Raw genomic sequence first — 25,289 nt, 5'->3', positions numbered from 1 at the left:
GTTCTGAAGCTGCTGTCTAAAATATCATCTGTCCCATCAGAAAATGGCCTGATTTCAGTTGGTGGAAATAGAAGTAATTACTGTTTTCTCATAAAGGATAAATAAGCTCTTTAGCCATCTATACATGAGCAAATCTCAGTTCTTTGGATACAGTTAGAACTTGCTTCATACTGGGTAGAGGCATTTTATTAGAATGTTCATTTTATACTTTCCTGCCTGTACTGGTATCTTAAAAGGAAATAGAGGGTGTCCCTCGTGGCTCAATGGTAAGGAATCTGCCTGCCAATGCAGGAGACATGGGTTCGATGCCTGATCTGGGAATATCCCACATGCCTCAGAGTAACTGAGCCTGTGCGCCACAACTATTGAGCCTGTGCTCTAGAGCCTGGGAGCCAAGACTCCTGAGCCCACATGACAACAAGTCCTGAAGCCTGCACCCCTAAAGCCTGAGCTCCACAGCAAGAGAAGCCACCACAGTGAGAAGTCCATGCACACCGCTACTAGAGAGTAGTCCCACTTGCCACGACTAGAGAAAAGCCGAGCAGCATCAAAGACCCAGCACAGCCAAAAATAAATACATACATACATAAAGTATAAGCATTAAAAAAAAAAGACTAGATTGATCTTGAACTGAAAGGGATTTTAGAAACTTGGGAAGGTCATAAGAACTTTGAAACTAGTAGCCAGCTTTTTAAGTTAGTTGCTTTTAGGGGAGTCAGTCTTTGCGTATATAGCACCTACAGGATCTTGGAGGTGCAACTTGTGGGCCCTGCCAGTTCTCAGCCTGTATAAAACATTTGTCGTTTCTGCTCTCTCTTCGTGTTTTCCAGTCTAAAAATGAAGCCAGACGTCGTACTCAGGCACTTGTCCATTGCTGTGGCGGCCACTGACCAGAGCTACATGCCGCAGCAGGTGACTGTAGCAGTGGGGCGGACGGCCAGCGATCTTCAGGAAGTCCGCGACGTGCACATTCCCAGCAATGTCACTGGCTATGTGACACTGCTGGAAAATGCCAACATCAGTCAGCTCTGTGAGTCAACCAAGAGGCATCTTGCCCTTCTAACTAAGAGGACTGGAGGGGAGGAAGAAAGGTCCTGTTTTTTGGCAGGAAGATCTCTGAAGTAGAAAGCCTGTTTGTTTTTCTTGGAGATCTGATTTGCGTCTCATTGTGCACATAAAAGTGGTTGTTACTTCACCTATTCGGTGTTTTGAAAAGTTATAGAAAAGCAGTAAAATCTTTTTAAATTAAAAAATTTTTTTTCTTATTAGAAAATTAGAAATATTGACACAAACAAAAAATTATTCAAAGTCCCACTACTCGGGGATTGTAACTGTGAATTCATTGGTATGGATCCTTCCAGTCCTTTTCTTATTTTGTGTATGTATATAAATACACACACAGACATATATATATATATTTTTAAGAATACTTAAAAATAGGTTTGCATATATATATGTATATCTTTATGTATCTTTTTACAAAAGTGGTGATATTTCATTCATGCTCTTTTGTAACTTTGTAACGTGTTGTCTCACCATACATTCATGCACACCTTTACTTAGTGTTGTTAAGACTGTGCCTTAATTTTAAGAAGCTTTTTCTTCTTAAATTTCAGTTGTTTCCATTTTTATACTATTATAACCTTGCTTCACACATAGCATTTTGGAAATAATCACGATTCTGTGATTTCTTTCCAGGCTTATTTCATTCAGGGAGCCGGAATGCTTCATGTTTTGTCTCATTTCTCCTAATGCTTTCCTGGGCCAAAAGAAGTATTCTTACTTTGCTCAGAGGAACTGAGGCCTAGGGAGGTAGAGTCTTTGTGTCTCACCCCTAGGCACAGAAGTAGTTAAGCTTGTGGAGTAGCAGCTTCCTGTCTTACACTGTGGTGGTCTTTTCTCTGAGTTGTGTCCTTTTTAACTTCTCACCTCCTCCTCTCCAACCCAAATAAGAAATTCTGACAGCTCTTAAAAGTGAGTCATGCCTATGTCATCTATTTGGACTTGATTATTAAAAAGAAATCCTCACAACGGCTATGAGCCAGCTGCTGTTTTATAACTAAATCTAAATTTTGGAACTCTAGGAAAAATTATAGACATTTCTTACCATGTGTTTAATCAGGATTTTAAAAATACAGTTTGTGTTGATTTTCAAGAGTCATAAATTCCTATGAAGCATTGTGATGTAAAGATTTAAGCCACCCTTAATTTTGCACGTGATACTTTTGGCTCCTTAGATTGGTCACTGCTCTTTTGACAAATTGATTGTATACTTGCTCCATTGCACACACCATTTATTTCTGGCATCAAAATATATCTTTAGCATTTTCTTTTCGAAATGTGAATTACTGTTTTGCTTTTAGTTGGAAGCCTAGCATTTGCTGAACTGAAGAAGTTAATCCAATACTGAATTTGTTGTTTGCACTTGACAGATGTCCAGATTAACATAAAGCGTTGTCTTAGTGATGGATGTGACACTAGAATTCACGGTCTGAGGGCTGTTGGCTTTCAGAGAGTCAAGAAGTCTGGGGTCTCAGTCTCAGATGCTTCTGCAATATGGTATTGGTCTCTACTGACATCTCTGGTGACGGCTTCCATGGAGACAAATCCTGCCTTTGTCCAGACAGTGCTGCGCAACACTCAGTAAGTCACTGTGCTTTCCAGGCCTGTCACGGCGTGCTCTCTCTCCAGCCCTGTAGGACAAGTCACTGAGCACCCTCCAACCCTCGAGACTCACTCAGCAGCCGGCCCTCAGGTGCCCTGTTGTTTCCTGTTTGTGCCTTCAGCTTCGGTCCTGGGGGAGGGTGGGGCTGGGCCACATATGCCATTCCTATCCCTTACCCCCTGGGGAACAGCTGCTTGCATTTACATAGTAATTTATATGGGATAAAACACCTTCAGATGCTATATATTTTTTACCCACTTACATCATAATATGTATGTGTAAAAAGTATCCCTATTTTCCAGTCAAGTGTACGGTGACCTTTCCTGGGATACATGACCAAGCAGTGATGGATCAGCTGGAGGTCTTTGGACCTCGGCCCTAGGTTGAAGGCTCTTTTCACAAAAGAGTCAGATCTTTCCAAGGACATTAAACTAGTCTATTTTTAAATGTAAAGCACCTTTGGAAATTTCCTTTTAAAAAAAACTGTTAAGGTGGACTTGCCTGGCCATCCAGTGGTGAAGACTTGGCGCTTGCACTTCAGACGGTTCAAGTTCGTATTTTGTGAGGAGGTACTTGGAGACTCTAAATATCGCATTCCTCATTAGGCTTCACTTGACGTGACTCATGATTCCTATTTACTCCTGCGGTTGTTATCAATCACAGCTTGCTTCTCAGTTTGGCCCAGATTTGGCTGATAGGAACTTGGACATGTGTCCTTTTGACATGTCCTCATCTTGGAACTCTTCCTCACAACAAAATATTCTAGGCTTACCTTGAATGCTCCTGCCATAGTCCTAGGATTAGCCTTTTTTCTCAAGAGTTGTGGTCACTTTTAGTGGAGAGTTGTGTTTAGGAACTGAACAAACTAAACCCATTGCTGTCGGAGTGTTGCTTCTCTCAGTGGACATAGCTGGGAAGTATATGTCTGTAAATGAGTAATAGACACGTGTGTATACATAGACACATCGCCTCCTGTATCTATTTCTCTGTCTGTAACACTGAAAACTCTTTTGAGTTTACACTGATAGTTCTAAGCCAGGGCTACCATGTTCATTCTGATTGTCTCTCTTTCTGTGTTTGTAGCTCCCTGCTATGACTGTGAGAAACTTGGCTCCCATCAACCCTAATATGTTCACTTATTTAAAGAGTCCCACTCTGTATAACCAGCCTGCCAGCTCCCCAGCCCTTGCCTGAACTCCCTCCTCACCTTCTCAGGGCTGACATTCCATACCAGGCTGTCTCTTTGCTCAGTACCCTGCTCCAGTACCTCACTGGGCCACCATGCACCCCACCCAGGCACACACGAGTGCCTGCCTTGCACAGCCCTACTCTGTGGACTGAATTTTCAGGAAGGAGAAGAGGATGGGTTTCCTACCTTGTTTTTGTGCAGTTATGCCAAGTTGTCGAAGATCGGATATATTTAAAGTTTATATGCCTGATATTGTCTTCACAACAGGTTAGGTGGATTCTCGCTGGATGCCTTCTTTATCTACAAACAGTATTTAGAATGCCGTTCTCAAGTCTAAAATTTAAAAAACATATATTTCTGAGTTAAACAACTCGAGAAAATCAGAGATACTAAAGGAACATTTTATGCAAAGATGGGCTCGATAAAGGACAGAAATGGTATGGACCTAACAGAAGCAGAAGATATTAAGAAGAGATGGCAAGAATACACAGAAGAACTGTACAAAAAAGATCTTCACGACCCAGATAATCATGATGGTGTGATCACTCACCTAGAGCCAGACATCCTGGAATGTGAATTCAAGTGGGCCTTGGAAAGCATCACTACGAACAAAGCTAGTGGAGATGATGGAATTCCAGTTGAACTATTCCAAATCCTGAAAGATGATGCTGTGAAAGCGCTGCACTCAATATGCCAGCAAATTTGGAAAACTCAGCAGTGGCCACAGGACTGGAAAAGGTCAGTTTTCATTCCAATCCCAAAGAAAGGCAATGACAAAGAATGCTCAAACTACTGCACAATTGCACTCATCTCACACACTAGTAAAGTAATGCTCAAAATTCTCCAAGCCCGGCTTCAGCAATATGTGAACTGTGAACTTCCTGATGTTCAAGCTGGTTTTAGAAAAGGAAAAGGAACCAGAGATCAAATTGCCAACATCCGCTGGATCATGGAAAAAGCAAGAGAGTTCCAGAAAAACATCTATTTCTGCTTTATTGACTATGCCAAAGCCTTTGACTGTGTGTATCACAATAAACTGCGGAAAATTCTGAAAGAGATGGGAATACCAGACCACCTGATCTGCCTCTTGAGAAATTTGTATGCAGGTCAGGAAGAAACAGTTAGAACTGGACATGGAACAAGACTGGTTCCAAATAGGAAAAGGAGTACGTCAAGGCTGTGTATTGTCACCCTGTTTATTTAACTTATATGCAGAGTACATGCCTTGGAGTAGGAAATGGCAACCCACTCCAGTGTTCTTGCCTGGAGAATCCCAGGGACGGGGGAGCCTGGTGGGCTGTTGTCTCTGGGGTCGCACAGAGTCGGACACGACTGAAGCGACTTAGCAGCAGCAGCAGCAGAGTACATCATGAGAAACGCTGGACTGGAAGAAACACAAGCTGGAATCAAGATTGCCGGGAGAAATATCAATAACCTCAGATATGCAGATGACACCACCCTTATGGCAGAAAGTGAAGAGGAACTCAAAAGCCTCTTGATGAAGGTGAAAGTGGAGAGTGAAAAAGTTGGCTTAAAGCTCAACATTCAGAAAACGAAGATCATGGCATCTGGTCCCATCACTTCATGGGAAATAGATGGGGAAACAGTGGAAACAGTGTCAGACTTTATTTTTCTGGGCTCCAAAATCACTGCAGGTGGTGACTGCAGCCATGAAATTAAAAGACGCTTACTCCTTGGAAGGAAAGTTATGACCAACCTAGATAGCATATTCAAAGGCAGAGACATTATTTTGCCAACAAAGGTTCGTCTAGTCAAGGCTGTGGTTTTTCCTGTGGTCATGTATGTATGTGAGAGTTGGACTGTGAGGAAGGCTGAGTGCCGAAGAATTGATGCTTTTGAACTGTGGTGTTGGAGAAGATTCTTGAGAGTCCCTTGGACTGTAAGGAGATCCAACCAGTCCATCCTAAAGGAGATCAGTCCTGGGTGTTCACTGGAAGGACTGATGCTAAAGCTGAAACTCCAGTACTTTGGCCACCTCATGTGAAGAGTTGACTCATTGGAAAAGACTCTGATGCTGGGAGGGATTGGGGGCAAGAGTAGAAGGGGACAACAGGGGATGAGATGGCTGGATGGCATCACTGATTCGATGGACGTGAGTCTGAGTGAACTCCGGGAGTTGGTGATGGACAGGGAGGTCTGGAGGTCTGGCGTGCTGTGATTCATGGGGTCACAAAGAGTTGGACACGACTGAGCGACTGATCTGATCTGAAACAACTCGACTTCCAAAGTTTCAAGTGAAGTGACCAACTGAATACCAGAGTCGTGTGTATTCTTAAAGAAAACTCTTAAAGAAACTCTTTAAGAGATTCTTAAATTCTTTAACTCTTCAAGAAATTCTTAAAGGAACTCTTAAAAAAAAAAAGAAAAGAAATCCCATTAAATGGTCTAGCACTGGGACCCCTGTAGGAAAAAGGCTGATTTATGTACCAGGTTCTCTGTAGGAACACTGTTTCTTAGTAAGGGTTTAATCCAAACAAGCTTCCAACAATGTATTTTTATTTGATTTGAAATTATATTAATACATTTATCGTTGGCCTGGGTTTGTTCTGATTGTGCACCTTACACTCCTAGGAAGGCGCTGCAGCACATGCCTCCGCTGTCCCTCTCACCAGGATCTACAGATTTCTCCACTTTCCTGTCTCCCAACGTTCTGGAAGAGGTGGACAGCTTCCTCATAAGGATTACTAGGTAAGAACTCAAGGTCGATAAGTGGGGTAGGGGGAGATGGGGGGCCGGTGTTGGCAGATAGAGGGCATATGTGCTTGTCACGTCTTTTTTTTTTTTTTTTTAATTTTTCCAGTGTTTCATTTTTTAGTGACTGAAGAGAAAGTGAAATAACGGTGCCCTGCATTAACTAGTAATGTCCCCCGACCTTAGGAATCGGGGGTGGGGGTGGAGTAGTCCTCAGATTCAGCCAGGGAAGAGGTGGCACAGTCCAGAACTCAAAGCCTCTCTGTTCGTGGCACAGTCCAGAACTCAAAGCCTCTCCGTTCCTTCACATCCCCAGCCCAGCACCTGCTTGCCTCCATGGGCAGGTCTAACAAGCCTGGTTGTCCATAGACCTGGGAAAGGACACCCTGATAGCTGATAGAGGAGTCAGTTAGTGTGGGGACACTCAGCTCTGTCACAGTGAGCCCTGAGGACGTTACTGTATTAGAGTACAAACCAGGCCCTGAGACATCTAGACAGTTTTGAAAGTTTCAGGGTAATGTGTTTAAGAAACTAGATAAGAGTGACATGGAGTAGATCTAAAATACGTGACTGGTGCTTGAAGGAAAAAGCCCTTAGCTGTCTGAGCAAGCCAGGTCATTACTCAAGGCTTCTTGATAGCAGGTGCTTATTTATTTTTGGTTTATAAAGTTGGACTTCTTGAAATTGATAGCATTATTTTATACTTACAGATTAAGGTTACAAAGGTGAGGGTTTTATTTCCTATTCCTCCAGACCGATTTAGTTTTTCTTTAGGATATCTTAAGGATTTTGAAAAAGTGTTTCTGGTAAATGGATGAAGCGTATGGCAGGTTGATTTTGCTTTTGGTGATCAATTACACAAAGTTTGAACTACCTGAATTTTCTCACGTTTTAAGAAGTGAAATGCTTTCTGCTCTTTGTTTGTAGCTGCCGTTCTACACCAGAGGTGGAGCTGACTCTTCTGGCCTTTGCACTAGCGAGAGGAAGTGTTGCCAAAGTGCTGAGCTCTCTGTGTACTGTCACTGATCACCTGGACACACACTATGATGCCTCATCCCTCATCTCATCCATGGCGTCGGTCAGGCAGAACCTGCTCCTTAAATACGGTAAGTGACCTTGGCAAGGTGCACAAAGATGCATGATACCATCACCAACGGGGGACCTTCTGGCATCTTCTTATCTTGTTGAGTAGTAGTTTGTGGGCCGGGGCATTGTACTTATACTGTGGTTTCTGGAGGAACATGTCTTCTTTGACTAAGGTTGATAGGAAGGAGGGAGATGCTGGTTCATTTATGGATGCATTAGCAGAAAAGAAACTTGAGTATCCACTGCACTGTACTCCCAGGGTTTACTGACCTAATGACTGAGGCTTGGTGGCCATTTGAATGCCAGACCTGGCGCAAAGACCCTTGTCTTGGAATGCATCCTCGTGGTAGCTGATAGCTGGTTGGAATGACATATATGGGCAGACATACATGCCAGCCACCACTTTCCCTCCTGGGCCCAAGGGCAACGCATCTTAGCACGTTTCCACTGATCCAGGTTGGAGCTTCTTAATCCTTCTCAACACAGGAGTCTGTAGAGCTACTCTCAGATGATTGCACCTGACACGTGCCGTCCTAGCCTCTAGGGCTGAAGCTTCTGTCCACAGAGTACTGCGTTGGACCCCATCCCGTCAGAGCACTGTGGTCATTCCTTGTGGTGTTTGCTGTTGTTCAGCTGCTTAGCTGTGCCCGACTCTGCGACCCCACACACTGTAGCCTGCCAGGCTCCTCTGTCTGTGGGAGTTCCCAGGCAAGAATACTGGAGTGTGTTCCCATTTCCTTCTCCAGAGATGATATTTGTACCTTTGCCTTAATATTTCCTAATAGTTTACTTTTAATTGTTTAAGTCATCAATAGATATCATGTAAATCCAGTTACCCCCTCCCCAGTTTTGGGAAGATCATTTCTTTGGAGAGGTTGGGATCCATGGCCAGATGGGAGGGATCTATCTGGAAAATATTCTCCAGAAAAGTTTTAGATTCAGTTTAGCTGTTATTTGGGCAGAGAGCCTAAACGGGGGAGGAATGCCTAGGGGGGCTGTTCATTATTGATAATGTTCTAGTTCCAGTTTGGTTTATAGGTTAATAGGGTTATAGAGTTTTCATTACATTACTAAAACAAAAGAAAGTGTTTTTTAGATCATGATAGTAAAAGTTGATCTATATAATTTTGAAAACTTCCAAAATTTGCCTAGAGATAATTTTAAGAAACAAAACGCCAAACCCCGAGACATTATTTATGTATGTTTTATTTTATTGATATATTTTAAATTTATTTTTAGTTGGAGGGTAATTGCTTTACATTGTTGTGTGGCTTTCTGCCATACGACAACATGAATCAGTCATAAGTAAGCATACATCCCCTCCCTCTTCAGCCTCCCCACTCCGCCACCCCACCCCACGCCTACCACCCCGCCCCCAGGTCATCACAGGCAGCCGGCTGGGCCCCTGTGCTGAGCAGCAGCTTCCCACTGGCCGTCTGTCTCACACACGGCAGTGTGCATCTGTCAGTGCTACTCTCCCAGTTTGTCCCACCCTCTCCTTCCCCCGCTGTGGCCGCAAGTCCGTTCTCTGTGTCTGAGTCTGTATTTCTGCCCTGCAGATAGGTTCATCAGTATTATTTTTCTAGATCCTATAAATATGCATTAATATATGATATTTGTTTTTTCATTATTTATATATTTAAATGCAGTTACAATAAACTTAATTATTGACTCCCAAACAGTGTCTTAGGAATTCCTTTCTCCTCCTGCTCAACACACAACTATATTAAGTCTGTGTTATTAATCTGTGTCTTACGATATGCTTTGTTTCTGACTGGTTGTTATTCTAGAGTGATTCTTTTGGATTGACTTATTCTTTGTTTCTTTCAGGAGAGCAGAAAAGGGTGGTATCCCCTTTTATCTGATACTACTTCCTATGTTAGCTGTTAAATGGGTCAGTTTTTAGTTAGCAATCTGGGTGGCCACAGGCTCTCTGTTTCCACTGATGAGCATTCTAGTTTTCATTTTTTCATAGCGCTAGCTTCAGGCTCTCTCGCTTTCTCTCTTTTCTTTGATCAGGGAAACCTCTCCAATTGACTCTTCAGGCCTGTGATGTCAAGGGAAAAGAAGAGAAGTCAGGGCCTGAAAACCTGCTTGCTGAGCCGTGGACGAGGGACGGTGAGTAGTGGACCTGCGGGGTTTTAGTGAGTGGAAATGGCCACTAGAGGCCCTGTGGAACCACACTGTGGTCTTTGAAACTTTCAGGACGTGCAGTCTTCACTGCCTGTGTGCTTCAGTTGGCATCAATGGTTCCTGAACTGTTTGTGTGATTTCTTTACTACAGTGTTGCCATCTGCTAGGTGTCACTCACCTGTAACAACTTAAAAGTACTTGAATGTTCACATTATACAGTAAGGAGGGGACCACTAGGATGTTATACAGGCAGGTCAAAGGAGAACTCATTAATACATGGAGACCAATAAGAATGCTAACATGAATCTACAGATAGCTGCAAAATTGGTCAGTCTTCATAAGGAATAATCAGCTGTGTTCCTATAGACACAATTTTTATTTCTGTGGACAAGAATCATTTGCATTACTGTCATATTGTACAATTTATAGAATTATCAAGTAGCTTAGAGACAATGAAAGGTGGCGAGAACTCAAAAGAGTGGGTTAAATAAACACTTTGGGGAGGCTTCCCAGGTGGCTCAGTGGTAAAGGATCTGCCTGCCAATGCAGGAGACGAGGGTTCAATCTCTGGGTCGGGAAGATCCCCTGGAGGAGGACATGGCCATCCATTCCAGTATTCTTGCCAGGAGAATCCCATGCACAGAGGAGCCTGGTGGGCTATAGTCCATGGGATCGTAGAGAGTCAGACATGACTGAGGACACATGCAAACACACACATTCTTTTCTTGCCCATTTTGAAGACTCACAATCTTTCCTGACAGTATTTGAGAAACTAATTCCTCTCTCAGGCTTTAAGTCTGCTTGCCTCTAACAGCCCAGCCAAACATCAGTCGTGGTTTTAGGAATGGTTCAGAAAGATGATTAACTGTCTAGTCTTTTGTCTCTTTGAATTAAAGTCACAATCTTTATCAACTTTTTATTTCTTTTTTTTTTTTTTTGTGTGTGTGTAATAAAGTTTTATTAAAGTATAAAGGAGATAGAGAAAGCTTCTGACATAGGCATCAGAAGGGGGCAGAAAGAGTACCCCAACTTTTTATTTCTTTATTGTTGCCTCAGAGCAGGGTTGCCTGTATAGTTGAAAAGGTTATGCTCTGACGAAGTTATACCTGGCCCATTATCTGTTACCTGGTGGTTGATCAGCGGGGTTGCATCTGCCTAGAGAGGAATTCTTTTTCTAATTTTTATGAGAGGACCAGATGGGCTAGATGCCTCTGCCTCAAAGGATATGCCTTGGTTTTGTTGGTCTTAGTTCTTAGGGTTATTACAGATGTATCAGTCATCCTAATGTTAATTTTTATTTTTTGTAGGTTTTCTTACAGAGACTGGAAAAACCAGAGCAAGTACTATTTTTTCTACAGGAACTGAATCTGCCTTCCAAGTTACTCAGATCAGAATTATGGTAATTCTTCTGCTGCCTTCTTTCAGAAATGTTACTACTAGTTTTAAAAATAGGGTTGCATTGCAGAAGTCCATGTCACTGGCTTTTCATTGATTTTAGTGATTTTTCTGTGTCAGGCCTGTAGCAGACACAGGGGCAAAAAGATGAATATATTTTAAGTCTGTGAATGGTGTGAGTATAAGGATCAAAAACGGTGAGGAATCCTTTCTTGGGAAGCAACTTTCTTACTTTTCCAGGATTTCATGTATTTGAGATCTCTCTCTGTTGGTTTCATTTTTGCTTTAAGCTCTTTGAATCTGACCACATTACTTGGGAACAGAATGGCCACACAATTCCGGCCCCTTCAATGTTCTTTACTTAGGCCTCTGTTTCCAGGTTCGACGTGGTGGCATCGGTGCCCAGTGTGGCTTGGTGTTTGCGTACAATTCATCTTCTGATAAATTTCATGCGGAAGAACACTTCAAAAGATTCGAAAAATATGACAAATGGAAGCTTCAGGAGTTCAGGCAGTTTGTAAAAAGCAGGTAAGGAACAGAATAAAAATCTTTCTAGTTAATAAGATAATATACATTCTCTTACTGGTGACATGTTTTCTTTATAGAAAAAAAGTTGCTACTAACCCATCTTTAGTAGCCAGGAACATTCATTGCTTTCTGGCAGCATGTGTGAAGACATATATTTTAATTTGTTCATAGACTTTTACTCGGTCCCTTTCGTGACCAGGTATATAGATCTTCAAAATGGCTGGGTAATGATATCCATGTGAATTGTGGGCAGCCTGAGGTCTTTAGTCTTATCTAGCCCCTGGGAAATGTACCCCAGCCCCAACTTCCTTCCTCCTGTTTTTGTGCTTTTATTGAAAATAATTATTAAGTACCTATGATGTGCTCGGCCTGCTGCTAGGCACCAAAGATGCCTTGCACTAATGAGCAAGTTGGCACAGTCTCTGCTCTACAGAGCCTGCTCAGAAGACAGATGGTAAAGCCTACAGAGTCACTGTGCTGTCCAGGCAAGGTAGGTAGGAGGGATCAGGTGTTCTAGGAGCACAGGGCAGAGCACCTGACCTGATCAGGGAAGGCTTCCTGGAGGAAGTGTTGAATATGGAGGAGTTAAAGTTAATTAACCCCTTGGAGTAGTGGAAGAAGAATGTCCCGAGCAAAGAATAGAATGGAGTTGAGAACTCAGAGGTGGAGTCTGGCCTGCTCAAGGCACTGGCGAGCCACACCTTGTTGAGTTGTGCGGTGAGGCAGAGAGTGGGGCAAGGTGAAGCTGGAGCAAGGAAAGGGTCAGGTCATTAAAGGCCCTTTGTCTCTGTTTCAGAGTTGAGACTTTATCCTGAAAGCAGTGGGGGCAGGGGAAGGGAGTCAGACGGGATTGTGCTATCCAGAAGTTTCAGGAAGAACAAGATCGCATGTATGGTTTGGGCGTACTACTCTGGAGCCTGCTGTGTGAGGCAGGGCTGGAGGAGAGTGAACAGGGGGCAGGGTGCAGTGGGTGAAGCTGCTGCTGTCGCCGTGGAGGCCAGAGTATGGGTGACGTCACCCAGAGCTGCGACAGGAGCAGGGGAGAGATGTGGACCGACTGCAGACATGCTAGAAGGCAGAACCACCAGGACTTCGTGTGTGTATGTTAGTCTCTCAGTTGTGTCCGACTCTTTGTGACCCCATGGACTGTAGCCCACCAGAGAAACAGCAGGACCTGGTGAGTGACTAAATGAAGAGCCGGAGAGGGGAGAAAGCGTAGGCATCAGTGAGTCCTGGGTTTTGCCTTGGCAGGGGGGACATTGGTAGTGCCTTTCTCTGAGATAGAACATACTTCAGGGAGTACAGGTTTGTGAGAAGATGATGAGCTCAGTTTTGGCCCTGTTGGCTTTGAGGCTGTAGGACACCTCTGAGATGTCCCACAGCTAGTTGGATAAGCAGGTCAGGAGCCTGGAAGAGACTTTGTCTTGAAGGCACAGAGAGCAGAAACATTTCAGCGACGGTTTAAAATGAATTCGAAGAGATCATTCTGGAGGAGCATGTATGGTGGGAAGAGCACAGAAAGGCCAACCTGCTGAGAGGCACCAGTATTTCAGGGGCAACGGAGAAAGGGAGGCTGGTAAAAGTGGCCAGAGAAGCAGCAGGAAAGCCAATGGAAAGTCATGGTTAGAGAGGCAGGGAGTGGGCAGCCCTGTCAGATGTCACCCAGGAATTAGTAAGATAAGTCTAGATGCAGTAAGGTAAGTCTGTTGGACTTAGCTGCAGAGGGCATCGGTGACCTCCTGTGCAGTGTTACCTCCCTTAGCACTAGTAGCAAACTCACAGGGCTGAGCCTGAGATTCGCTCTTTTTGCTCCTGTATTTCATAGGTAACGGGGTGCTGGAGATTTTCCTATCACCCAGTACTGTACTTGCCTGGAGAATTCCATGGACAGAGGAGCCTGGTAGGCTAAAGTCCATGGGGTTGTAAAGAGTCAGACACGACTGAGTGACTAACACACAGTACTCTACTCCTGGGCTTTCATGGACTTACGAACCACTGATAATTGTGTCAAATGTGGATTCTGATTCGATGGTTCTGCATGGGGCCTGAGACCTTCATTTCTAACAAGCTCCCAAGTGACTCTGGTGCTCCCTGACCATGGATCACACATGAAGTAGCAAGGTTCTAGACAAACTTCCTCTCTCCTCTGGGCTTCCTATGGTGGCATCTCTGACAAATGCTTATTCAGCCTCTCTGGAATGTCCTTAGTGATGGAGCACTCACTGCATCTCAGTGATGAGGACTCGTTTGAAATCTTGTAGCTGTAATCTCAGCTCAGTAGTCCTAATTCCAGCCCTCTAAATGAAACATCTCTCTCCCATCATGCATACATGCTTTTTAAAAATGCTTTTCTTTTAAAATAATGATCAGAGATTACAGTTTTTAAGTAGCTGTGTCCCACTCCTGGCACATATTAATATAGGTCTTTTTCCCTAAACCTGCTGTTAAATAAGATCTTCCACATCTTATATAGGATGATTTTTTTTTTTTAACCTAAATACAGGTTTATTCACTAGTCCCTTGCTGATTTTAGCTCCTGGTTCCAGCCTGAGCTACTCTGAAATCCTCATTTACTTGGCCTACATATTATCGGTCCCTCTCCAGTTTGGAGATCAAAATGTTGACAAGACATGCATCTGTCTTTTTGCCCTTTTTATTTCCCTGCCCTCTTATCAGATGTCAGTCAGTATGCTCTGGGACCAGCTTTGGGCTTGCTATACATACTTAAGGGCTATACGTATTCAGCTCTGTTTTTTCCACCCTGCCTATGAATTGATATAGTAAGCAAGGTTGCTTCTACCCCTCTCTGACACCCTGCCAGCTCTTTCTTTATATCTCAGAGATCTCCTTGATGACTCCCAGAGTGAATTAAAAAGTCCTCAAACACTCAATACTGATAAGAGTCATTGACACAATTTTGGGCTTAGATGGAATACCACTGGTTTGAGGCTTAACTATGTCATGAATGTTTCATGCTTAGAATGACTTATGGTCAGAAGAGAATGTTTTTTCTCTCTCTGTTATAGAACTTATTCTGGGTCCTTTGTTTTCTTCCTTCTTGTTGTTGTAAACCCCTGTGTTTGTTTATCTTAATCCATACAGAATTATGCATGTGTTGGCTAGCCTGTTAGCTATAGCACAGACTAAAGTTTTAGGAATGTTACTTGAAAAGACTGCCATATTCTCCTTCTCAGATATTTTATTCCTAAAAAGGAAGTACCATTCATATATCCAGTTTTAAAAAGAAATGGCACACAGTTGTGCTTCTTCAGCTTTTGGGTTGAAATGCTTTCCTGTAAGGAGTTCTTAAGGAATAAGAAAAAATCCTGAGGCCTGTGAAGGCTGAGCTCCAGGATCCAAAAGCTCCCCAGCTTTTACCCTTCAGCTGTTGCAAGTATGAACCTCAAGCCAGTCGTGGATATTTTAGCCAGTCCTGGGGAAAGAAAATGAACCTGCCTCTCCTTTGACTCTTTCCAAAAACACATACCAGTTGTTGCGTTGGACTTTATTCCTGAGTAGCTCATCTTAGATACCTTGACTACAGGTCTCATTCTTCAAATAATCCAGTTATCCAGAGAAGCAAACTTTCTCCTGAATTCTCAGGTCATATTTGGGGCTAATAATAGTTCCCATCGTTCAGATGAGGAGGCTGAGGAGTGGGGAGGAAGTTACCACCACCTCCCTTGTATACTTAGGCACCAAGTGGCGCACCCCAGCCTGTTGTTAACAGACAGGCCGTCTAAACAAGTTAAATGCCATGTAAAGTCAAAGTGGAGTGAAAGTCGCTCAGTCATGTCCGACTCTTTGTGACCCCATGGACTGTACAATCCATGGAATTCTCCAGGCCAGAATACTGGAGTGTGTAGCCTTTCCCTTCTCCAGGGGATCTTCCCAACCCAGGGATCAAACCCAGGTCTCCCACACTGCAGGCAGATTCTTTACCAGCTGAGCCACAAGGGAAGCCCAAATGCCATATAAGTGGTGCCTTATTCGTTAGACTCTTGAGAAGTTGAGAAACAGGAGAATGTTTTATGAGTACCTTTGTGTTTACAGGATCGGTTGCTCGTCTGATATCCTTGGTGAAGATGATCCCATTGGCTGGTTTGAGCTGGAAGAAGAGTGGGATGAAGCAGATGTCAAGTTGCAGCAGTGCAGAGTTGCCAAAGTAAGCATCAGTGGATTGTGGCCTTCACGTACCTCCCCACTCCTTCCCTCCTTTTGTCTGGTTTTTTTTTTTTTTTCCTTTAGATATTTCTTCATTTGGCTGGGCCAGGTCTTAGTTGCAGCATGCAGGATCTTTGAGTTGTGGCATGTAGGATCTAGTTCCCTGACTAGGGATTGAACCTGCACCCCCTGCATTGGGAGCACAGAGTCTTAGCCACTGGATCACCAGGAAGTCCCATCCCCTCTTTTTGTCTTATAAGTGTTTATTGAGTGGTCATTGTGTGCCAGACTTATGCCAGCACAGGTACCCTGGAGGTGAATCAGACATGATCGTGACCCTCAAGGGCTTCAGAGTCTAGTGGGAGACACAGACATATGAGACACTGTGATTGGGCTGATAAAGAGACATACAGGGTGTTGTAGCCCAGAGGAAAATATTTACCCAGTCTGGAATTCACCAGGGAAGGCTTCCCAATAAAGTTGGTATGATGCCAAGTGTTGAAAGTTGATTAAGCTGCCTTCTTTAGCCAGGCTGAGAGGTATGGAGAAGGGCATCTCAGGCTGAGAGAACAGTTAGGTCCACAGGCATAAGTGTAAGAGAGATGTCTTCCTGTAGCTGCGAAAGAAACAGTGATTATCTGACTACTTCATTGTAACCTCCATTGTAAATCTTAGTAAGAAGCTCAAATAAAAGAAATAACTATCTTTAGGATTTATATATAGTAGCTGCTCAGTGAATATTTATGCAACTGAGTAGTGGATTCTGAAAGATCCTCAACAAAGGAACTTTCACTACAATAAGCAGAGAGTGTGCATAGAAGTTGGGCTTTGAAAATGACTTTAGCTTTGCAAAGACAAGGCTGTGTCCTAGGCTCCCAGCACATAGGTTACATGTAATTGGAGGGTTTTGAGATGATCCGTTAGGGCAGTCATTGACTGTTTTCAATATATAGCTGTTTTCTGTTTCAAAATGACTGTGCTGGGACTTCTTTGGTGGTCCAGTGGTTAAGACTTCGCCTTCCAATGCAGGGTTTGTGGGTTCAGTCCCTGGTTGGGGAGCTAAGATGCCACGATGCCTCTTGGCTAAGAAAAAAACAAAAACAGAAGCAGTATTATAACAGTTCAATAAAGACTTTAAAAATGGCCCACATTTAAAAAAGAGAAAACTTCAAACAAGAAACCAAAATGACTGTGCCACAGAGCAGGCATCTTTCCCTTATTTATCCTGTCTTACCCTGTTTTTGCCTTGAAGAGGAAGTAATGCCATTTCTCATATTGTGATCTTTCCCAGAACCTGACTCCAGCATTTGTCTTGTCTCTTTCCTGTTTGCTGTAGATTCTAGACTTATACTTTGTGTCTCCAGGGCTAGGCGTTGTGGGACCTCATTAATCATGAAAGTCACAGGGAGACCTGCCCAGAATGACCTTCACCTCCCTTTCATCAGTACCTGGAGCTTCTGAGTCCTTCTCATCACGTCTCTCTTGTTCTTTCCAGTATTTGATGGTGAAGTTCCTCTGCACCCGCCAGGAGTCGGCAGAGCGCTTGGGAGTACAAGGCTTGAGCATCAGTGGGTACCTCCGGCCTGCAAGAGCAGAAGCCGAACAGAGCATCGTCTGTGCTCACTGCAGAAAGGGCACGGAGGAGAGTGTCTGCGGGGCCACACTGCTCCTCAAGACCCTTCAGTTCATCCAGCAGCTCGCCCACGACCTGGTAGCGTTTACTCAGTTGTTAAACCTCATTCCTTTGGGAAAAGTAAATGATGTGTTTGGGGGAAGGAACACCATCCCGTGAAACCTGGCCCTGCTGAGGCCATCAGTTTGAATGAGGATGGCAGGCGTCATTGCTGTGATGATGTTGGGAATTCAAGGGGAGTGCAGTATGGGGCATTGATGGTGTCAGTAAGTGGAAGACGAAGTGGCCTGTGATCACCTTGAGGTTTCCTGGAATAGACCTGCACAGAGATCTTAAAGATGCCCAGCTGTGGTTGCCAGGGATCACTGGGGAGCCAAAGCACATTTATGGGATTTATGTCTTCTATAAGTCCTACAAGTACTCCTGAAGTGTAGCTGAGTTCTGTCTCTTTATTTGAACTCCCGAAATAATAACAGGATTTTTTTAAAGTTGAAATATAGTTGACTTATAGTATTAGCTTTAGGTGTACAACATAGTAATTCAATATTTTTATAGATTACACTCCATGCAAAGTTATTACAAAACATTGGCTATATTCCCTGATATGCATTATACTCTTATAACTTAAAATTGATGTTATCCTGATAGTTTGTACCTCTTAATCCCCTTCACCTGTTTTGCCCTTCCTCACACTCCTCTTCTTGCTGGTAACTAGTTTCGTTCTATGTATCTGGGAATCTGTTATTATATTTGTTTGTTTCATTTTTAGAGTCCACATATAAATGAAAGCTTACAGTATTTGTCTTTTTCTGTCTGACTTACTTCACTAGAGTAATACACTCCAGGTCCATCCATGTTGTTACAAATGGCAAAATTTCATTCTATTTATGGCTGATTAATATTCCATTGTGTGTGTATATGTATATGTATGTCAGATCTTCTTGATATGTTCATCTGTTGACGGACAATTAGGTTGGTTCCACGTCTTGGCTGTTGTCAGTAATGCTGCTGTGAATGTTGTGTTTTCGATACCAACTTTTACAGTCACTAATAAAAGCACAGTGACAGCCCACTCAAAGATGTTTGCAGTTGTCACCATAGAGAATGTGGCTTGTGTCTCAGGAATCTGATAGAGCCCTCTCGTGTGTGGGATGCAAGTGTCTACTCTTCACCTTCATTCTGCTTCATGGCACATTCAGAGACTGATAACTCAGTTGGTATGTGCATTGTTTGGTCTTTGGAGCTCTCCTGTCACAGCAGAAAGCAGCAGATGAGAGAGAGGTGCTTAGATATAGCAAGAGCGTTTACAGCAGGATTGATCTTTCAGCCTGCGTTCAGGGAAGGATCAAAACAAGCTGCAATACGATCCTGGACAGTAGTCATCACCAGGTAAAGGTTCCCTCATGTCCTAGGTGTCGTATCTGTGAAGTCAGGGAGCTTTCACAGGCGTGTGTGTGTGTATGTTACATGTATATATACACTCACATGCATGTGTACACACACACACACACACACACACACACACACACACACATATTTTATAAAGTTTCACACCCCAAAATAGTTGTCCACAGATTGTCACTTAAAGGTCACATCAGTTAATGTTGGGATTTTCATACGAGGAGCTACCTTACCCCTTAATAATGAGAAGTATATGAGCCATTACGATATTTCTCCAAATGCATTTTTCTGTTTTATTTTTTCTGGTTTTTATTATTTTTTAGGTACAGCAGAAGGAAAGTGGCTTAAAATACAAGTCTTTTCTGGACTTTGCGGGTCTTGACTTGCAGATCTTCTGGAATTTTTACAGTAAATTAAAGCAAAAGTAAGTTGGAATCTATTACAAGATGATAGTCATGTGGAGCTACCCTAGTGGCTCAGATAATAAAGATGATAGTCCTATAAACACAACTGAAAACTCTGAGTTTTGCTATTCTAAATGAACAGTTGGGTTTTTTTTTTTTACCCCCCAGGATTTTTTACTTCCTACTAGTTTATCTTGTTCTGATTTGAGAAATTTTGTTATTGTTGAAAATAATATCTTACATTTCTGTAAAATACTTTATTTGGGCAGTGTTTTTGCAAGCATTTTGCCCTTTATATTACCTTGTAATGAGAGCCAGATCAAGTATTATAGTGTCTACATGTTTACTGCTGATGAAACAGAGTCAGAAATGCATTTCTTTGCCGCAGAGTAGGCAGTCAGACAAGGTCTGTTTCTTCAGACTCCATACCTCGTGCACTGTTCTTTTCTACTGAGCCTGATGCCTAGTGGGGAGAGTCCTTCGTAGATAGCTGTGGGACTGTGAGGGAAAAACAGCTGGCCCTTTTGCTCTCTGATGGTCTTTGTCTTTCTGTAGCCCCAGGGAAGAGTGCATCTGTGCCCAAACTCTGCTTCTGCAGCTCCTCCAGAGCTGCTTCTCGGTGCTGCAAGGAGATGCTCCCGCCGCCGCTGAGGACACCAAGGCTCCAAGCCCGCGCCCTAGGCCAGTGGAGGCTGCCAAGGAGCTCTACGCGCACCTGTGCAGTGGTAGGATTGGGGTTCCTCTTCACTGTGACCCTGTTCTGGTGGCCTGCAGGGCCTCTCGCTGTAGAAAACCGGGGGTTCTTTGACCATGCAAACCCAGTAAAAGGTTTATGTCTTTGGAAAATGAGTTTCCTCAATCTTCTTTGAATCATTGTTTGGAGTTCAGAATTTAGTCCTCCTCAATGCCTTCCTCCTGGTTTCTGACATATAGTTGTGTTATACTGAAAGTAATTATTATCATACTCTCCAGTCTTTTTGCCTTTTCATACTGTTCATGGGGTTCTCCAGGCAAGAATACTGGAGTTGTTTCCATTTCCTTCTTCAGTGGAGAATGAGATGGTTAGATAGTGTCATGGACTCAATGGACATGAATTTGAGCAAACTCCAAGAGATAGTGGAGGACAGAGGAGTCTGCAAGCTACAGTCCATGGGGTTGCAAAGAGTCAGACATGACTTAGTGCCTGAATAACAACAACATTCAGTCTTTACTTCAGCTAAGACACAGGGATAATAAGGCTGATAGATTGAAGGGGGGACATGGTAATGCTGATTGAGAATAAGATGTGATTATCTGAAGTTATTTTTAAGGCTTTGCAAGTTGTGTCTCAAAAGAACAGAGAAATAATGAAAGAAAAGCTGGAACATAGGGTCTTTATTTTTGTTAAATGTAAACAACAAAAAAATAATTTCTTTACACTGCCTAGTTTGTGCAGAGGTATTTCTTTTTTCTGGTAGTGAGTTTATGGGCTAAAGCAAATATATATATTGTAAGTGAATAAATGGGCTATATTAAAGCTGATTGTTCATTTTTATCAGTGGTGGATAGGTTGGATGGAGACTCTGTGCCCATGGAAATACTAAAACAAGAAGTCAGGAATACCCTTCTCAATGGGGCTGCCATCTTCTTTCCTGATCGACTGACCCGGCGGAATCATCTCTTCACCATGATGGTAATTATTTATGTTAAAAGTGGAGATTCCACTCTTGACCTATCTTGGCATGAAACTTAGTAGTTTTCGTTTTCTCTGATAGCCTCTCGGTTTCCGTTTCCCACAGGTGTATTTAATACTTGCTGTATGCAGAGTTTTGTTGGGACACAGGTATCTAAGGACATAGCACCATACTCAAGATGGGGATGGCAGATAATCCCAACCTCCATTTCAGACCCTGTTGTATCACAAGGGGAGGGTTTAGTCTCCTTCATCTTTATGACATGCCTACAACCAAATGCTCTCTTTAACAGTTTAACTTTTTATTATGGGAAAATCTAAATATAGAACTAGACTAAATAATACATATCAGTCCCTCCAACCCCGCAAATGTACTCATCACCTAGATTCAGTAATTACAAACTCACGCTAAACTTGTTTCACCCATTACATACCTCACATACTCCTCCCCCCACACCATTGTTATATCAGAGTAAATCCTGGACTTATTCGTTAATATTTCAGTTTATATCTATAAAGAAAATACATTTAAGTTTAATCCTCAGCTTCATCCTCTCACCCAAAATCATGATTGAGTTGGAGTTATCCTAGGAATGAAAGGATGGTTTAACATTAGAAAATCAGTCAATGAAATCAGAGAGGAAAAAAATCATATTGACAACTACAGAAGATACTTTAATAAGATTTAATTCGGATGATGACTAAAACAACAAAACCTGTACAAACTCCCCTAATCTGGTGGAGGGCATGTATCTAAAACCTACAGAAATCAATGTACTGGTCTTTGGATCACTGACTCATCCCTTTGAGAATGAGCTATAAGCCAAGGGTGCTTACTGTCACTGCTTCTCTTGATATAGTATTAGGAGGCCTAGCCACTGCTGTAGGACAAGGAAAAGAAATTTAAAAAATAACAGAAAGAATAAAACATACAATCATTATTAGTCTGTTAGACAAGCAACTAAATAGAATTACTGAGAAGAGTTGATGAAGCAAACGAGATGCAGCATTTTAAAAAGGCATTTCTATATGTAACCGCTACTTAGCACATGCAATAGAAGTGCCCTGTCAGATGCATAAAGCCCTACAGAAACAAAAAAGGGAGTAAAAGAAGCATACAGTGTCGTCCCTGTTGCCAAGTGACTGCAGTACAGCTGGGGACACTGCTGCAAGGAAGAACTGACCCCAAGTTGCAATAGGCATTTTAGAGGGCAGTTCTGTTAAGTGGTTGAGGAAGGTCGGAGAGAGGATCTTTGGTTGGTTTCAGCTGTCTATAAAACGTGCATATCAGCTTGAGGGATCAGGCTTTATTTTTTTTTCCCTTCCAGTTTTATTGAGATATAATTGACATACAGCATTGTATAAGTTTAAGATATACATTCATCATGAAATAATTATCACAATAAGTTGAATCAACATCTATCATCTCATATAGATATAAGATCAAGGAAATAGAAAAAAGTTTTTCTCCTTGTGATGAGAACTCCTAGGATTTACTCTTTTGTCCACTTTCATATGTAACACACAACAGTGTTGATCACATTTGTCATATTGTACTCTACACCCCCAGTACTTATCTATGTTATAACTGAAAGTTCATACCATTTGACTGCTTTCATCCAGTTCTCCTCATCCCTGCCTCCAGCCTCTTTTTCTGAGTCTCTTTGTTTTTTGAAGTATAATCAGCCTACAACACTACGTTATTTCCTGTTATACAACATAGTGATTCAGTATCTCTATACATTTCAAAATGACCACCATGCTGTCTGTGACTTGTCACCATATGAGAATATTATTTAGTTATTGACTGTATTCCCACACTGCTTTTCATACCTGTGACTAATTTGCAGCTGGAAGTCTGTAGTCTTAATCTCTATTATCTATTTCTTTCCTCCTTCCACCCCTCTCAGCTCTGGGAACCACTGGTTTGCTTTTTGTATCTATAACTTTGTTTCTGTTTCATTATGTTTGTTCACTTGTTTTTTGGTTTTTTTTTTAGATTCCACATATAAGTGAAATCGTACAATATTTGTCTTTCTCTGTATGACTCGTTTCACTTAGCATAATACCCTCTAGGTTCATCCATGTTGTCACAAATGCAAGGTTTTATGGCTAATATTCATACATACGTATATGTATGTTGTATGTATGTATATGTATGTATATTTCACATCTTCTTTATCTGATCATTGATGGGCACTTAGGTTGCTTACATATCTCAGCTTTTGTGAATAATGCTGCAATGAATATTGGGGTGCGTATATCTTTTCTCATTAGCATTTTTGTTTTCTCTGGATAAATACTGAGGAGTGGAATTACTGGATTATGTGGTAGTTCTGTTTTTAATTTTATGAGAACTTTCAAAAGCTGTTACTGTTTTCCATAATGGCTGCACCAGTTATATTCCTACCAATAATGCATGAGGGTTCCCTTTGAATCAGTTTTCACTTTGTGAGAATAACGGCTGACAGCATCAGCTGACATGACCCATTGGATTGCGGGCGAGTCTCTGTCCTACTTGTTTGCTGGAAGCATTTACCAGGCAGCTGAGCAATTTTTTTTTTTTTTTTTACTAGCCTGATTCCCACACAGAAAAATAGAAAGAGGATATGGGACCTTTTGAATGACATTGTTGTCTGTTAGTAGAGCAGCTCATTAACTTTTCCTTTGTCCATCTATCTTAAGGGCTGCATTTTTTCCCTATTCTCATGCAGATGAATTAAACTGCTATCCTTTGTGACCATATCTTCTCTCTCCCACCCTCTAATGCCAGGCAGGGCCTTGGGTCTTAAATTCTCTGGAAATCCGCCCCCACCCCTCCCGTGCCTTGGTAGCAGTAAATGTTCAATACATTTATTGAATTAAGAAGAGAAAAAAAAACCCTGCAAAGTAACCCATAGCCTCATCAGGGGGTGTGATTTCTGCAACTGTCACCATTGGCTATTTGGACTTATACAGAGAAAGCTTAGATCCTGTTTTTAAAAAAAATAGGAAGCTCATAAAAAAATGCTCTCCGTCTCTGCCCCCTCTTCTCAGGATGGCATGCCCAGTGATGAAAGTATACATCTTTTGGAAGTCACCTTCCTAAACATTTGCATAAGGCTTTCCTACAGGAAAGCTTCAGCATGTCAGCTTCAGCAGTGAACAAAAGTAAGCCTGCCTGCCCTCTTTTATTTAGGCAGGGAGTTCTGCTCCCTCTTAGCGCTAGGCCAGGTCTCAGTCCGGCCCATTAGGTGGTCTGCCGACCCCAGTGTTCATCATGTTTGGAACAGTGGGCCATGGTATTTTGTTCTGCTCAAGTGCTCTGGAACATCCATGGAGTAGCTTTCCTGAATGTGCAGTTTCTTGTTTTCTAGAAGAATGTCACCGAGCAGGAACACAAGCAGTCCATGCAGCTCACTTTCCGCTCACTCTGCACGTATTTTAGGTAAGTTTCTAATTCTTCTCTTGTCCGATACTGCAGATCTTCACAAGGTTGTTTTCCTGAGCTCTCCCTTCCTTTCAGGTGCTTTTGGAGTAACCATGTACTTCCCTCAGTCAGCCAGGTTTCTAGAGTGAGGTATCACTGGCCTTCGCCGTGACTAAAATAGTGGTAGAACGATAGTCTTGTCAAGAGCTGGCTCCAGCCCCAGTCACTGTAAGACGATTTAGAGTGGAGCTCACTGGGAGTCTCCTTGAACACTTCAGTTTCTACGTAATTTGTGAAGACAAAAATAGAAACCGCAAGGGTTTGGGCTAAAAACCCAACTACGTGAAAGCCCAACTGCAGGGGCACGGAGCGGTAGTTCAGCAAACAATGTGCTGGGAGCGGTGACGTGGAGACTGCCACCTGCTCTGACTACCAGAGAAGCTTATGGGCCTGTAGGTTGCATTATTGGAGGTATAAAGTCTTGAAGGAGGGAGGGGATTAAAGCCTGAGCTGTCTGCAGGTAGACTGTGCCTTGTATGGACACCAGGCTTAGAGAAGTCTATAAGATGTCTTCAGAATCAAGTATCAAGAATGATGAAAGGACCTGAGGCTCATGTGAAGAGCCTTTGAAGATGCAGGGAATATTTAGCCTGGATTGTCAAATTAGCAGTCATGAAATTAGGTGTATTTCCTGTTGGTAGCCAAGGTGATTTATTCATCATGTTTATTCCCTGGCATCTTTTCTAAAGACTCGAAGATTTATGGGCCTGTGCTTACATAAGGACTTATGGATGGACAGTGGCACAGACCCCACTGGAACCCTGACCTTTTCTGACTCAAACCCCTCACATGCCATAGAACTGACACTGAAAACTTGCTGGGTTCTCTTTTGAGGTAG

General features: G+C 42.6%; 1 protein-coding gene across 2 annotated transcripts in view; it reads left to right on the top strand.

Annotated features, from left to right (window-relative positions):
- Window positions 1-25,289, top strand: part of ZZEF1 (zinc finger ZZ-type and EF-hand domain containing 1) — a 94,969-nt gene that overhangs the window by 14,664 nt on the left and 55,016 nt on the right. The window contains exons 5-17 of one of the 2 annotated variants that reach the window (XM_019981030.2): window positions 831-1,030; window positions 2,433-2,643; window positions 6,447-6,563; window positions 7,494-7,672; window positions 9,672-9,770; window positions 11,093-11,184; window positions 11,560-11,708; window positions 15,762-15,873; window positions 17,368-17,583; window positions 19,230-19,330; window positions 19,866-20,035; window positions 20,849-20,982; window positions 24,342-24,409. In XM_019981030.2, coding sequence (XP_019836589.2) covers window positions 831-1,030; window positions 2,433-2,643; window positions 6,447-6,563; window positions 7,494-7,672; window positions 9,672-9,770; window positions 11,093-11,184; window positions 11,560-11,708; window positions 15,762-15,873; window positions 17,368-17,583; window positions 19,230-19,330; window positions 19,866-20,035; window positions 20,849-20,982; window positions 24,342-24,409 — 1,848 coding nt within the window. Of the gene's footprint in view, window positions 1-830; window positions 1,031-2,432; window positions 2,644-6,446; window positions 6,564-7,493; window positions 7,673-9,671; window positions 9,771-11,092; window positions 11,185-11,559; window positions 11,709-15,761; window positions 15,874-17,367; window positions 17,584-19,229; window positions 19,331-19,865; window positions 20,036-20,848; window positions 20,983-24,338; window positions 24,410-25,289 lie in introns of both variants that reach the window. The other variant, XM_070772855.1, reaches the window with a different exon arrangement.

The sequence above is a fragment of the Bos indicus genome, chromosome 19, assembly GCF_029378745.1.
Source record: "Bos indicus isolate NIAB-ARS_2022 breed Sahiwal x Tharparkar chromosome 19, NIAB-ARS_B.indTharparkar_mat_pri_1.0, whole genome shotgun sequence".
NCBI classification, from domain to species: domain Eukaryota; kingdom Metazoa; phylum Chordata; class Mammalia; order Artiodactyla; family Bovidae; genus Bos; species Bos indicus.
The sequence above is the reverse complement of the archived record's forward strand: the minus strand, read 5'-3'. Positions and strand labels throughout refer to the sequence as shown.